Genomic DNA, 16,082 nt, shown 5'->3' on the forward strand with positions numbered 1-16,082 from the left:
AGATTTAACCTTTAGGCTGGGTTTTCCCAATGCATACATAGTATGATGTTGAAGCCACTCTAGACATCAGCATGGACATCGGTATATTTTATGATGTTGCGTACCATGTTAGCAATAGATAGCTTATGCTACAGATTTGAAAATCCACGTAGTGTCTTTAATCTGCTGCATATTTTCTTCTTATTGGGTTTGTTAAGCCCCATTCATTAATGCTGTACTCTTCTAAAGGTTCACAACAGGGAGGTATAAAATGTCAATGTATCTGTCTTATTGGTGCCAAACAATGAAACGTGCACTATTTACAGAGGGCGGTCCAGGTCATACTTCTGCACCAGTTCATACTGTGTTCTACCACAACTGAGAGGTGGCTCTACAGTAAAGTATCACCCCTGTGCAAAATTATGCTACTTGTAACCCCCAGAAAAGACTAACTTTTAGCTTTTTAACGACCACTAAAAAAACACTATGGCCAAGACAAAAAACTGGGCAACCACTTTTAAGTAGTGTAAAAAAATATTATTTCTTTCTAAATAAGTGCTATTAGATATTGCAAAACATTGCAGTTTACTTTAGTATTTGCTTCTATTGTTTGCCATTGGAACATAGAAATGTTAACTGTCACAGCATTTGCAACTTTCATCAAAAACAAGGCTGGCTGGGCAGGTCTGTTTGTAGCTTATTCCATTTGAACAAAGCCAGAAAGCATTTTTATCTCCAGCTACTGGGTAGAGACCATTGGCTCGCCCTAAACAGAAGTCTTTTTGACTTTTGCCTGTTGTTGGAGGCAGATAATTACCTGTAAAACAGTGAGCAAAACAGTCACATTGAATTTATCAGCATAATACAAGGCACTATTGAAAAGTGACATTTCATCGGATGTCATCAGGTCAAAAATAGCCAGTTTCAGCCCTTCTGTTATTCCCGCTACTCTGCTGACTATTTTTTTCAATGTCAACCATATGTCACCAGAGAAGCAGGCAATGTTCACAAGGTTCTCTGGGGTGTGTCCTCAGGCTGCTCTGTACCTGTGAGCAATGCCCCTTAGGTAAAGACCATGAAAAATTACACTAAATTACAAGCTCATATCTCTGGAACCAAATGGCGGATTTAAGAAGAAAAAGCAATGAAAAAAGGAATAATCGGAAGCAGGTGGACAAAAACTGCCCACTTTTGTCATGGTGACAGGTCCTCTTTAAGGACCACATATTACAGCTACAGGTCAGTACTCCTAGTTGACAAACAGTACGTTTTATGTTGTTGTTGTTGTTTTGGCTATTAGTAGCACAAACCATAGCAGTAGTATTCTGCTCTTATATAGAGCAGCATTTTAAGTTGATGGATTCATTCTAATGTCAAATTAGTCAGCTTTCATATAAACATACAGGGTATTATTGGCAAAAAGAATATATTCATTTTCTACTGAAAGTCAATAGTATTGCTGTCATTCTAAGAAAGAAAAAATGCTTTAGATTTATAGTAAAATACTACCTACAGCATTTACAGCTCACATCAAAGACAAGACCAATGGGACAATATTGTTGGAAGGTCATCCCATTAGAACAATGCCAGAAAGCATTTCTATCGCTAGCCACAGGGAACAGACCGTTGACTCTCCCAGCACAGAATCCTTTATGAGCTTTCATTGGATTAATATTTGGAGTTTTACCTAAAAGACAAAGTGATTATACAGTATAGTAATGAAAGAACAATCTGAGAATACATACAGTACAGACCAAAAGTTTGCACACACCTTCTCATTTAACCCCTTCACCCCAAAGCCTGTTTTCACCTAAGTGACAGGGCCAATTTTTACAATTCTGACCACTGTCACTTTATGAGGTTATAACTCTGAAACGCTTCAACGGATCCTGGTGATTCTGACACTGTTTTCTCGTGACATATTGTACTTCATGATAGTGGTAAAACTTCTTCAATATGACTTGCATTTATTTGTGAAAAAAACAATTTGTCGGAAATTATGAAAATTTAGCAATTTTCAAACTCTTAGTTTTTATGCCCTTAAATTAGAGAGTTATATCACACAATATAGTTAATAAACAACATTTCCCACATGTCTGCTTTACATCAGCACAATTTTGGAAACATAATTTTTTTTTGTTAGGACGTTATAAGAGTTAAAAGTTGACCAGCGATTTCTCATTTTTGCCACAAAATTTGCAAAACCATTTTTTTACGGACCACCTCACACTTGAAGTGACTTTGAGGGGTCTATATGACAGAAAATGCCCCAAAGTGACACCATTCTAAAAACTGCACCCCTCAAGGTACTCAAAACCACATTCAAAAAGTTTATTAACCCTTCAGGTGCTTCACAGGAATTTTTTGAATGTTTAAAAAAATTGAACATTTAACTTTTTTTTCACAAAATTTTTACTTCAGGTCCAATTTGTTTCATTTTACCAAGGGTAACAGGAGAAATTGGACCACAAAAGTCGTTGTACAATTTGTCCTGAGTACGCCGATACCCCATATGTGGGGGTAAACCACTGTTTGGGCACATGGCAGAGCTCGGAAGGAAAGGAGCGCTATTTGACTTTTCAATGCAAGATTTGCTGCAATTGAGATCGGAGCCCATGTCACGATTGGAGAGCCCCTGATGTGCCTAAACAGTGGAAACCCCCACAGGTGACACCATTTTGGAAAGTAGACCCCCTAAGGAACTAATCTAGATGTGTGGTGAGCACTTTGAACCTCCAAGTGCTTCACAGAAGTTTATAATGTAGAGCCGTAAAAAAAAATTTTTTATTAATTTTCACAAAAAATGATCTTTTTGCCCCAAATTTTTTATTTTCCCAAAGGTAAAAGGATAAATTGGACCCCAAAAGTTGTTGTGCAATTTGTCCTGAGTACGTCGATACTTCATATATGGGGATAAACCACTGTTTGAGCGCATGGCAGAGCTCGGAAGGGAAGGAGTGCCATTTGACTTTTCAATGCAAAATTGGCTGGAATTGAGATTGGACGCCATGTCGCATTTGGAGAGCCCCTGAGGTGCCTTAACAGTGGAAACCCCCCACAAGTGACCCCATTTTGGAAAGAAGACCCCCTAAGGAACTTATCTAGATGTGTGGTGAGCACTTTTAACCCCCAATTGTTTCACTAAAGTTTAGAATGTAGCATTGTGAAAATTAAAAAATCATTTTTTCTTTCCACAAAATGATGTTTTAGCCCGCAATTTATTTTTTCCCAAGGGTAACAGGAGAAATTGGACCACAAATGTTATTGTCCAATTTGTCCTAAGTACGCTGATACCCCACATGTGGGGGGGGGGAACCACCGTTTGAGTGCATGGCAGAGCTGGAAGGGAAGGAGCACCGTTTGAAATGCAGACTTAGATGGAATGGACTGCAGGTGTCATGTTGCATTTGCAGAGCCCCTGATGTACCTAAACAGTAGAAACCCATCACAAGTGACCCCATATTGGAAACTAGACCCCCCAAGGAACTTATCTAGATGTGTTGTGAGAGCTTTGAACCAACAAGTGTTTCACTACAGTTTATAACGCAGAGCCGTGAAAATAAAAAATATTTTTTTTCCCTCGAAAATGATATTTTATCCCCTATGTTTTTTATTTTCCCAAGGGTAACAGGACAAATTGGACCCCAAAAGTTGTTGTCCAACTTGTCCTGAGAACGCTGATACCCCATATGTTGGGGGGAACCACTGTTTGGGTGCACGGCAGAGCTCGGAAGGGAAGGAGCGCCATTTGAAATGCAGACTTAGATGGATTGGTGTGCAGGCGTCATGTTGCATTTGCAGAGCCCCTGATGTACCTAAACAGTAGAAACCCCTCACAAGTGACCCCATATTGGAAACTAGACCCCCCAAGGAACTTATCTAGATGTGTTGTGAGAGCTTTGAACCAACAAGTGTTTCACTACAGTTTATAACGCAGAGCCGTGAAAATAAAAAATATTTTTTTTCCACGAAAATGATATTTTATCCCCTATGTTTTTATTTTCCCAAGGGTAACAGGACAAATTGGACCCCAAAAGTTGTTGTCCAACTTGTCCTGAGAACGCTGATACCCCATATGTTGGGGGGAACCACTGTTTGGGTGCACGGCAGAGCTCGAAAGGGAAGGAGCGCCATTTGAAATGCAGACTTAGATGGATTGGTCTGCAGGCGTCATGTTGCATTTGCAGAGCCCCTGATGTACCTAAACAGTAGAAACCCCCCACAAGTGACCCCATATTGGAAACTATACCCCCAAAGGAACTTATCTAGATGTGTTGTGAGAGCTTTGAACCAACAAGTGTTTCACTACAGTTTATAACGCAGAGATGTGAAAATAAAAAATTTTTTTTTTTTCCACGAAAATGATATTTTATCCCCTATGTTTTTATTTTCCCAAGGGTAACAGGACAAATTGGACCCCAAAAGTTGTTGTCCAACTTGTCCTGAGAACGCTGATACCCCATATGTTGGGGGGAACCACTGTTTGGGCACACAGAAGAACTCGGAAGGGAAGGAGCCCTGTTTTACTTTTTCAAAGCAGAATTGGCTGGAATTGAGATCGGACGCCATGTCGCGTTTGGAGAGCCCCTGATGTGCCTAAACAGTGGAAACCCCCAATTATAACTGAAACCCTAACCCCAACCCTAACCCTAACCCTAACCCTAGCCCTAGCCCTAACCCTAGCCCTAACCCTAGCCCTAACCCTAGCCCTAGCCCTAACCCTAGCCCTAGCACTAATGGGAAAATGGAAATAAATACATTTTTTTACATTTTATTATTTTTCCCTAACTAAGGGGGTGATGAAGGGGGGTTTGATTTACTTTTATAGCGTTTTTTTGGCGGATTTTTATGATTGGCAGCTGTCACACACTAAAAGACGCTTTTTATTGCAAAAAATAGTTTTTGCATCACCACATTTTGAGAGCTATAATTTATCCATATTTTGGCCCACAGAGTCATATGAGGTCTTGTTTTTTGCGGGACGAGTTGACGTTTTTATTGGTAACATTTTCGGGCAGATGACATTTTTTGATCGCTTTTTATTCCGATTTTTGGGAGGCGGAATGAACAAAAACCAGCTATTCATGAATTTCTTTTGGGGGAGGCGTTTATACCGTTCCACGTGTGGTAAAATGGATAAAGCAGTTTTATTCTTCGGGTCAGTACGATTACAGCGATACCTCATTTATGTAATTTTTTTTATGTTTTGGCGCTTTTACACAATAAAAACTATTTTATATAAAAAAAATAATTGTTTTTGCATCGCATTATTCTGAGAGCTATAACTTTTTTATTTTTCTGCTGATGATGCTGTATGGCGGCTTTTTTTTGCGGGACAAGATGACGTTTTCAGCGGTACCATGGTTATTTATATCCGTCGTTTTGATCGCGTGTTATTCCACTTTTTGTTCACCTGTATGATAATAAAGCGTTGTTTTTTGCCTTGTTTTTTTTTTTTTTTTTTTGCGGTGTTCACTGAAGGGGTTACGGACGCGGCGATACCAAATATGTGTACATTTATTGTTTTTTTTTTTTTTTTACATAAATAAATGGATTTATTGGGAAATGTTTTTTTTTTTTTTATTTGGGGATTTTTTTTTATTTTTTTTTACACATTCTATTTTTTTTTTTTTTTACTTTCTAACATTGTCCCAGGGTGGGACATCACTGTATTAGATCAGATCGTTGATCTGACACTGTGCATAGCACACTGTCAGATCAACGATCTGACAGGCAGCTTAGCTGGCTTCCAGCGCCTGCTCTCAGCAGGAGCCGGCTAGCCAGGTCACTTCATGACCCGGAAGGAGTCCAGCGGCCATCTTGGATCCGGGGACTCCTTCCGGGTCACCGGAGCAACGCGATCTCATTGCGTTGCTCCGGTGGGAGAGCGCAGGGAGCCCCCGTCCCTGCGCGATCCCCCTCTATGCTGCTATCACTACTGACAGCGGCATCAGAGGGGTTAAATGCCCGCGATCGGCGATAGCGCCGATCGTGGGCATTGCTGCGGGGTGTCAGCTGTCGTATACAGCTGACACCCGCACCCGATCACCGCAGCGCTCAGCGCGAGACCGCGGTGATCGGTGCGCCGTACTAGTACTGCTGCTGGCACTAATGCAGTGCCGGCAGCGCAGTACTAGTACGGCGCGTGTCGCGAAGGGGTTAAAGATGTTTCTGTATTTTCATGACTATGAAAATTGTACATTCACACTGAAGGCATCAAAACTATGAATTAACACATGTGGAATTATATACTTAACAAAAAAGTGTGAAACAACTGAAAATAAGTCTTATATTCTAGGTTCTTCAAAGTAGCAACCTTTTGCTTTGATGACTGTGCAGCGCCCCAGAGATCTGGTCGTTGCAGTATGACACTCTGCCACTAAGGGGAGTGATGGTACGTCTGATGGCACTGAAGGAATTCTACTGACCAGGTATCACCAGCACACATTACACTTCACACTCCGGCCACTAGGGGGAGCAAAAGGCTTTATTTATTGGGTCACTCCTCACACTGGTAAAACTAGGGGTTGGATAGGAAGTTAGTCAGAAGCTGACTGGGTTGGATTCAGGCAACATCCCGTGGCAGGAGGTGTTGCAGAAAGAAGACACAGGGGGGTCCCTGTCAGGCGTGGGAACCTGGCAGGTGCCTAGTGAATAGAACAGAACGTTACGGAACCGCGCCTGCACACCCCACGGCGGTATCCTAAGAAAGTGGCACGAAAGGAAGGATTTTGTGGAACACTGAGAAACGAGATCAAGCACAAAGGAGAACCAGTAGGAGTCGTGCCGTGAGACCGAGGCAGCATCCTACTGAGGCGCGTAGCCGGTGGCCGGAACACCGCCGAAGTAACTGACTCTAGGCCTTACTTCAAACTCCGCAGGACAGTTAATTATAGGTTGGCTGTCTACCTTAAATTTCCTATGAAGACATAGGGGGCAACGCGTGGAGAGGGGCATCTCTAGGGTCCCGGAAGAGCTCCGAGCCTTCCCGTCATACGGGTGCGTCCTAGCCATAACATACTGGGGGACGAGAAACTAGTAACATCTGGAACAAGCGAGAAAGAATTAGAAAGAACGAATGAACGAGAACAGAAGTTGTGAGGACTATTCCGAATGCTCAGCAGGTTAGCACTACAACACACAGGCGCTAGTGGTAGGCACTGATTTCCACCTGCAAAGGGAACTCTGGAAGTGCCCATCGGACCGGCCGGTCTCAGATAGCACTGTTAAGCGTGCTCTGGATTGAGGATCCTGAAGTCTTCAGTAAAGAGGTAAAGAGACTGCAACCTTGTGTCCTCGTTATTGCCTGCACCTCACACCATCACCATCCACCTTACTGGGAAGCCCTGGGGACATACTTCACCTGTGGGAAGGTATACCATCCAGCTGCCATTCCATCACCCCAGCGGACCCCATAGCAGCGTCGGTCACCCTGACCAAACACCACAGGTGGCGTCACGAATCCCTGACAGACTGTACCACCTTTATTGGACGCCCCTTAGCAGGGTCGCGGACCGGGTCTAGCCACCGTGACAGCCTCAGAACCGAACCAGAGAGGCCCGGTACTGAGAACTCGTGGCCCTGTGTCTGGGGGCGCTCCAACTGCTTTGCACACTCTTGGCATTCATTTGATGAGCTTCAGGAGGTAGTCACAGGGAATCTTCTAACAATCTTGAAGGAGTTCCCAGAGATGCTTAGCTCTTGTTGACCCATTTGCCTTCATTCTGCGGTCCACCTCACCCCAAACCATCTCGATTGGTTTCAGGTCTGGTGACTGTGGAGGCCAGGTCATCTGGCATAGCACCCCATCACTCTTCTCTTTGGTCAAATAGCCCTTACACAGCCTGGAGGTGTGTTTGGGGTCATTGTCCTGTTGAAAAATACATGATGGTCCAACTAAACGCAAACTGGATGGAATAGCATGCTGGTTCAGTGTGCCTTCAATTTTGAATAAATCCCCAACAGTGTCACCAGCAAAGCACCCCCACACCATCACTCCTCCTCCATGCTTCACGGTGGGAACCAGGCATGTAGAGTCTATCCATTCACCTTTTTTGCATCGCACAAAGACATGGTGGTTGGAACCAAAGGTCTCAAATTTGGACTCATCAGTCCAAAGCACAGATTTCCACTGGTTTAATGTCCATTCCTTGTGCCTTGTATTATTTAACCCAAACATGTCTCTTCTGCTTGTTGCCTGTCCTTATCAGTGGTTTCCTAGCAGCTATTTTACCATGAAGGCCTGCTGCACAAAGTCTCCTCTTAACAGTTGTTGTAGAGATGTGTCTGCTGCTAGAACTCTGTGTGGCATTGACCTGGTCTCTAATCTGAGCTGCTGTTAACCTGCAATTTCTGAGGCTGGTGACTCAGATAAACTTATCCTCAGAAGCAGAGGTGACTCTTAGTCTTCCCTTCCTGGGGCGGTCCTCATGTGAGCCAGTTTCTTTGTAGCGCTTGATGGTTTTTGCCACTGCACTTGGGGACACTTTCAAAGTTTTCCCAATTTTTAGGACTGACTGGCCTTCATTTCTTAGAGTAATGATGGTCACTAGTTTTTCTTTACTTAGAATTTATATTATGGCAAGAAAAAAACAGCTAACAGTCTATTCAGTAGGACTATCAGCTGTGTATCCACCAGACTTCTGCATAACACAACTAATGGTCCCAACCCCATTTATAAGGCAAGAAATCCCACTTATTAAACCTGACAGGGCACACCTGTGTAGTAAAAACCATTAGGGCAGCACGGTGGCGCAGTGGTTAGCATTGCAGCCTTGCAGCGCTGGGGTCCTGGGTTCCAATCCCAACCAGGACAATATCTGCACCGGGTTCTCCGGTTTCCTCCCACATTCCAAAGACATACTGATAGGGAATTTAGATTGTGAGCCCCAACGGGGGACAGTGATAATAATGTGTGCAAACTGTAAAGCGCTGCGGAATATGTTAGCACTATATAAAGATTATTATTATTATTATTCCCGGTGACTACTGCTTGAAGCTCATCAAAAGAATGCCAAAAGTGTGCAAAGCAGTCATCAAAGCAAAAAATTACTACTTTGAAGAGCCAAGAATATAAGACATAATTTCAGTTGTTTCACACTTTTTTGTTAAGTATATAATTCCACATGTGTTAATTCATAGTTTTGATGCCTTCCGTGTAAATGTACAATTTTCATAGTCATGAAAATACAGAAAAATCTTTAAATGAGAAGGTGTGTCCAAACTTTCGGTCTGTAGTGTACATTATAAAACATTCGAAAGAATAACTGTGACAATAAACCTACTCTGTCCTTTGTCCTCACCAGTGACCCTAGGCAGCAGCCAGTCACTAGTGAGGGGGACGTAACGAAAGTAGATGCCTTTTTATCATTTTGGTGCTAATAGCCAAATGGCACAATATGTAGGATGACAAATTCAGATTTAAAGGGTTAGTTCAATACATAAAATGTCCTATATCAATATCTATTTTTAAGCCCCAATCACTTTTATAATTTGCTTTATTTTAAAATTATCTATTATTGTTCCTATACAGCTAGTAGTCTTAAATTGTGGCCTCATATTCTGCCTTCACTGCCACACTTCTTCTGTCATCCTTGTCCAGCAGCTTCTGTGCCCACTGCCTCTTGACTAAAATGTGTTGTCATCAGGCTGAGTAACACCAGTTTCGCTCCCTCATGCTGATTTGTTACAGGGCGGTGATAGCACCGGTGAGGTGGCGCTGCTTCTATCACATGGCTGTGATAACTACCCCTGATGACCTCTCATTTCAGTGAAACAGGTGGCAGGAAAAAAAGCTATGGGATGGTGGTGACAGAAGTAATGGGTTAACTGTGAAAAAAACAGCAGTCATTTCTTCCTGCCTCCTTCACTATTACCACAATTGATTCTATGCGTTATTAGGGACCGGTAGTGAAATAATTTGGGGTGACTGCATTACTATCCCTTTTGGTGTTCTAATTTGGGGGGAGGTTATAGAAGCTATGGGGAAGAGACTGCAGGGCCATCCTCTTGATGTCGTCTTATGTGAGACTCAATTCAAGCAAAACATCACAGGAAATAAAGTTTAAAAAAACATCTATAGGGTTTAACCATATAGGGAGAATATTAGGACATTTAAAAATAAAGAAATTTATAAAAATGGTTAGGCTTAAAAATAGATATTTCTGAAGGACATTTTATGTATCACACAACCCCTTTAACCCCTTCCTGCCACGGCCCTTTTTCATTTTAGCATTTTCGTTTTTCGCTCCCCTCCTTCCCAGAGCCATAACTTTTTTATTTTTCCGAGTAAAGGAATAGAGCGCACTCACTGGTCGTACGGTGCAGGTAACTTTATTCGAACGTAGTAAAAGACATCTTCATGACTGGGGGTGCTGTACAGAGAGTGCGGCAAAGCTGGACGACGGCCGTTTCGCGCCTGGCTGGCGCTTCAACGGGTCAGTTTTTTATTTTTCCGTCAATATGGTCATGCGAGGGCTTATTTTTTGAGGGACGAGTTGTACTTTTGAACGACACCATTGGTTTTACCATATTTTGTACTAGAAAACAGGAAAACAATTCCAAGTGCGGTGAAAATGCAAAAAAAGTGCAACCCTACACTTGTTTTTTGATTGGCTTTTTTGCTAGCTTCACTAAATGCTAAAAATTACCTGCCATTATGATTCTCCAGGTCATTTCGAGTTCATAGACACCAAACATGTCTAGGTTATTTTTTTATCCAGGTGGTGAAAAAAAATTCTAAACTTTGCTAAAAAAAAAATGCGCCATTTTCAGATACCTGTAGCGTCTCCATTTTTCGTGATCTGTAGTCGAGTAGGGCTTATTTTTTGCATGCCGAGCTGATGTTTTTAATGATATCACTTTTGTGCAGATGCGTTCTTTTGATCGCCCGTTATTGCATTTTAATGCAATGTCGCGGCGACCAAAAAAAGTAATTCTGGCATTTCAAATTTTTTGTCGCTATGCCATTTAGCGATCAGGTTAATACTTTTTTTTATTGATAGATCGGGCGATTCTGAATGCTGCGATACCAAATATATGTAGGTTTGATTTTTTAAAAATTGTTTTATTTTGGATGGGGCGAATGGGGGGTGACTTAAACTTTTATGTTTTTTTATTTTATTTTTTTCATATTTTTAAAAACATTTTTTTTTAACTTGTGCCATGCTTCAATAGCCTCCATGGGAGGCTAGAAGCTGGCACAACTCGATTGGCTGCTATGTAGCTGAAATGCAGGCTTGCTATGAGCGCCGACCACAGGGGGCACTCACAGCAGGCCAGCATTAGTAACCATAGAGGTCTCAAGGACCTCTATGGTTACCATCCTGATGCATCGCCAACCCCTGATCATGTCAGGGGGGTCGGCGATGTGCTCATTTCCGGCCGCGCGGCCGAAAGCTCCGGTTAAATGCCACTGTCAGCGTTTGACAGCGGCATTTAACAGGTTAATAGCGGCGGGTAAATCGCGATTTCACCCGCCGCTATTGCGCGCGCATGTTAGCTGTACAAAAACAGCTGACATATCGCGACTTTGATGTGGGCTCAGCGCCAAAGCCCACCTCAAAGCGGGGGACCTGACATGCGCCGTACTAGTACAGCGTATGTCGGGAAGGGGTTAAAGCTATAATATATAACCAAACTACTACTAATAAATTTTAGTCTTTCCAAAAAATCAGGAGAATCTAGCAGCTTATCAAAATTAAAACAGAGTTTTTGTGATGTTAAAAGTCTATGTTAACAACGTTGACATTAATACTTACAGCATTGACAACTTAGTTCAAAGACAAGGTCAGATGGGCAATATTGTTTATAGGTGATTCCATTAATGCAGTGCCAGAATGCATTTCTGTCCCCCTCTACTGGATATAGACCACTGGCTTTACCAATGCAAAAACCAGAGGAATCATTTTTGGGAATTGTATGTGAGTGACTAACTACTGAAGGATTGTGCTTATGACTGTTATGTGAAGGAATACCCTCAGAATGACTCGTTTTGGGGATTCCTCCAGAGGAACTGGTCTTTGGAATGTTATGATTGGGAATGCTCTCATGATGAGTTGTCCCTGTCTTACTGCTTGGACTGGTCTTGGGGTCTTTGCTAGAGGGACCAGCCTTAGGACTGCTTTGAGAGGGAATACTGTCATGAGTGGCTGTGGGGACATTGCCAGATACACTGGTCTTAGTCTTAGGACTTCTATGAGAGGGATTGTTTTCATGGTGAGTATTCTTAGTGTTGCTACTTGGGTTGTTATGAGAGGGAATGTTCTCATGATGAGAAGTCTTTGGGATGGTGCCAGAAGGATTAGTCTTTGGGTTGTTATGAGAGGGAATGTTCTCATGGTGAGTATTCTTGGGGTGACTGCTTGGGCTGTCCTGAGAAGGAATGTTATCATGATGAGTGGTCTTGGGAATATTACTAGATGGACTGGTCTTAGGGCTGCTTTGAGAGGGATTGATTTCATGGCGAGTATTCTTGGTGTTACTACTTGGGTTTTTATGAGAGGAAATATTTTCATGGTGAGTATTCTTGGGGTTGCTGCTTGGGCTATTATGAGAGGGAATGTCATCATGATGAGTGGTCTTGGGTATATTGATAGATGGGCTAGTCTTAGGGCTGCTATGAGAGGGAATGTTTTCCTGATGAGTATTCTTGGTTTTGCTATTTGGGCTGTTGTGAGAGTGAACGTTCTCATGATGAATGGTCTTAGGGATATTACTAGATGGACTGGTCTTAGGACTACTATGAGAGGGAATGTTTTCATTGTGAGTATTCTTGTGGTTACTGCTTGGGTTGTTTTGAGAAGGAATGTTCTCATGATGAGTGGTCTTGGGGATATTACTAGATGGACTGCTCTTAGGACTGCTATGAGAGGGAATGATTTCATGGTCAGTATTCTTGGTGTTGCTACTTGGATTGTTATTCTTGGTGCTGCTGCTTGGGTTGTTATGAGAGGGAATGGTCTCATGATGAGTGGTCTTTGGGATGGTGCCAGAAGGATTAGTCTTGGAGCTGCTATGAGAGGGAATGTTTTCATGGTGAGTATTCTTGGGTTTGCTGCTTGGGCTGTTATGAGAGGGAATGGTCTCATGATGAGTGGTCTTTGGGATGTTCCCAGAAGGAATAGTCTTTGGGCTGTTATGAGAAGGAATGTTTTCATGGTGAGTATTCTTGGGGTTACTGCTTGGGATTTTTTGAGAAGGAATGTTCTCATGATGAGTGGTCTTTGGGTTGGTGCCAGAAGGATTAGTCTTAGGGCTTTTATTGGAGGCAATGTTTTCATGGTGAGCATTCTTGGGATTACTGCTTGGGTTGTTTTGAGAAGGAATGTTCTCATGATGAGTGGTCTTGGGGATATTACTAGATGGACTGATCTTAGGGCTGCTATGAGAGGGAATGTTTTCATGGTGGGCATTCTTGGGATTACTGCTTGGGTTGTTTTGAGAAGGAATGTTCTCATGATGAGTGGTATTGGGGATATTACTAGATGGACTAGTCTTAGGACTGCTATGAGAGGAAATTATTTCATGGTGAGTATTCTTAGTGTTGCTACTTGGGTTGTTATGAGAGGGAATGTTCTCATGATGAGAAGTCTTTGGGATGGTGCCAGAAGGATTAGTCTTAGGGTTGTTATGAGACGGAATGTTTTCATGGTGAGTATTCTTGGGTTTGCTGCTTGGACTATTACCAGAAGGAATGGTCTCATGATGAGTGGTCTTTGGGTTGGTGCCAGAAGGATTAGTCTTAGGGCTTTTATGAGAGGGAATGATTTCATGGTGAGCATTCTTGGGGTTGCGGCTTGGGCTGTCATGAGAGGGATTGCTGTGATGATGAGTGGTTTTAGGTATATTGCTAGATGGACTAGTCTTAGGCCTGCTATGAGAGGGAATGTTTTCATGGTTATTTGTCTTAGGGTTGTTGCTTGGGCTGTTATGAGAAGGAATGCTCTCATGATGAGAACTCTTGTGGATGTTACCAGATGAACTGGTCTTAGAGCTGCTTTGAGAGGGAATGTTTCCATGGTGAGCATTTTTGGGGCTGGTGTTTGGATTGTTATGAGATGGAATGCTCTTATGAGTAGTCTTGCCAGAGGGAGCGCCCTTAGGATTGCTGCTTGGACTGTTGTCAGATGGAATGCTTTCATGATGAGTGGTCTTGGGGATATTGCCAGAAGGACTAGTCTCAGGGCTGCTCTGAGATGGAGTGTTCTTAGAGTTGCTGCTTGGAACTTTCTGCGAGTGAATGCTGTCAGGATGATTGGTCTTGGAGTTACTACCCGAAGGACTGCTTTTGGGGTTTGTTTGTGAGGGACTGATCTCACGATGCCTGTAAGTTGAACCTATTGAAAATTAAGAAAAGAAAAAAAGATTATCCACTTTTGATATTGCAAATAATCAGTACACTGCTATTTTTGCTATTTTAATATATGCACAAATGCTAAAAATTGATTTAAGATTTTAAATGTTGCTGCAAAATGTAATGATTGTGTATACTTAAATGATTAATATTTTTTGCACTAAACTGTGCGAATTCAATTAGTAATCTGATAAACTGATCACTATTCCTAAAGTAATCCACAGCCTCCACAAGGTAAAAAAAAGTAGTAATTAATTTATTTATATGACCCATCAGTACAGTAAAATGTTAAAATTTCACTGTTTTAACATCTAATTTTGTTAATAGGTCAGTGAATTGATTCTTAGGCTGAAAACCTATCCAAATGAGACAAAGTTATGGACGTTGTTATGATATACTTAACCCCTTCCCGACATTACATGAGCCCTCTCCATACTGGGCTGGGGCCAGCTGTGGAACAAGCTATGTTCGCTCCTGTCTAAAGGGGTTGTCTACTGCTTGGATAATAATTTCTTAAATATGACATTCCCCAATGTAAAATTAAAACAACTTTGCTCAGCTACCATTTCAGCAATATCAGCAACAGGTTTCCCAAAGCTGTTCTGACATTGGTGTTCCGCAATAGCTGTGCAGCCAATCAACTATTGGGTAGTTGTGCGTCCATTTGCTTCAAACAAACTTCAGATATCTGAAGGAAATGACAGCACATCAGCTCATTGGCGACCGCTACTTGGCTGCAGGGCACACGTGGCAAAACAGTGTCACAAGAGACCCAGCGCCGACATTGCTGGAACAGCGTCGACATTGCTGGAACAGCGTCAGTAGGTGAGTATAAAGTATTTTTATTTTATATTGGGTAATGTAGTTTTATAAAAAGGGGTTGCCTGAGGAGTGAACAAGCCAGTTATGTATGTGCACATGTGTTGTTTTTGCTGCATTTTTTTAGCCCCCAAAAACTCAGCATTTTACTATCCCAGCAAAGTGAATGAGATTTCTTTAATCAGTTTGAAATCTGCAGCATATCAATTCTTTCAGAATTTTGCAATGTTTTTCACTCATTGTAATGACTGGAAACAAAAACATATATAAACACTCAACAAAAACTAAATAAAAAACGTGGCAAAAACACAAGTTTGTTACGCAGTGTTTTTCCTGCCACGTCACATGTTTTTGATGCAGAGATGTCTGCAACAAATACAGAATGTGTGCACATGCCCTTTAAACATTTAGATGTAGCTGTCAATCTCTGTTCTCATGGTCTTGGTGAACCAATGAACCCCACTAAGAGAAAATCATTACTTTCACTATATACATTTTTTGAAGACATACTGCAACTTTACATTTAGTTAGGTTAAAGTCAATAAAACTCATATTTATCAATTTCACAGATTCCATGTCAACAAAGTATAGTTCAAACAAGTAGTTTTAGATATCTACTTTGTACATGATACAATCAATTTTTAATTTCTTTCTCTATATAAAAATTGCAGTGGGGCAGACATTTACATGTACTAAATTGAATGTGCTTTTAATATAAAATTATGATTTTAATTATAAATCATGATCAATTCCCAGATATTACTTAACTATGATAGCTACAGGGACTGTCATCAATGGATGACACTCTGAATGCTGTATAATTTTGTGCAAATCACTGATGCAAGCAAATTTTTATAGAATAGATTACTTTTATATATATATATATATATATATATACAGTGGGGCAAAAAAGTATTTAGTCAGTCAGCAA

The 16,082-nt window shown here is 41.6% G+C and overlaps 1 protein-coding gene across 1 annotated transcript in view; it reads right to left on the reverse strand.

Annotated features, from left to right (window-relative positions):
- Window positions 1-513: 513 nt before the first annotated feature.
- Window positions 514-16,082, reverse strand: part of LOC138669780 (uncharacterized) — a 143,783-nt gene continuing 128,214 nt past the window's right edge. The window contains exons 11-13 of the mRNA XM_069756511.1: window positions 11,739-14,315; window positions 1,493-1,666; window positions 514-796 (exon numbers count right to left, since the gene is read on the reverse strand). Coding sequence (XP_069612612.1) covers window positions 612-796; window positions 1,493-1,666; window positions 11,739-14,315 — 2,936 coding nt within the window. The 3' untranslated portion in view covers window positions 514-611. The remainder of the gene's footprint in view (window positions 797-1,492; window positions 1,667-11,738; window positions 14,316-16,082) is intronic.

Source organism: Ranitomeya imitator, chromosome 3 (genome assembly GCF_032444005.1).
Source record: "Ranitomeya imitator isolate aRanImi1 chromosome 3, aRanImi1.pri, whole genome shotgun sequence".
Classification (NCBI taxonomy): Eukaryota; Metazoa; Chordata; class Amphibia; order Anura; family Dendrobatidae; genus Ranitomeya; species Ranitomeya imitator.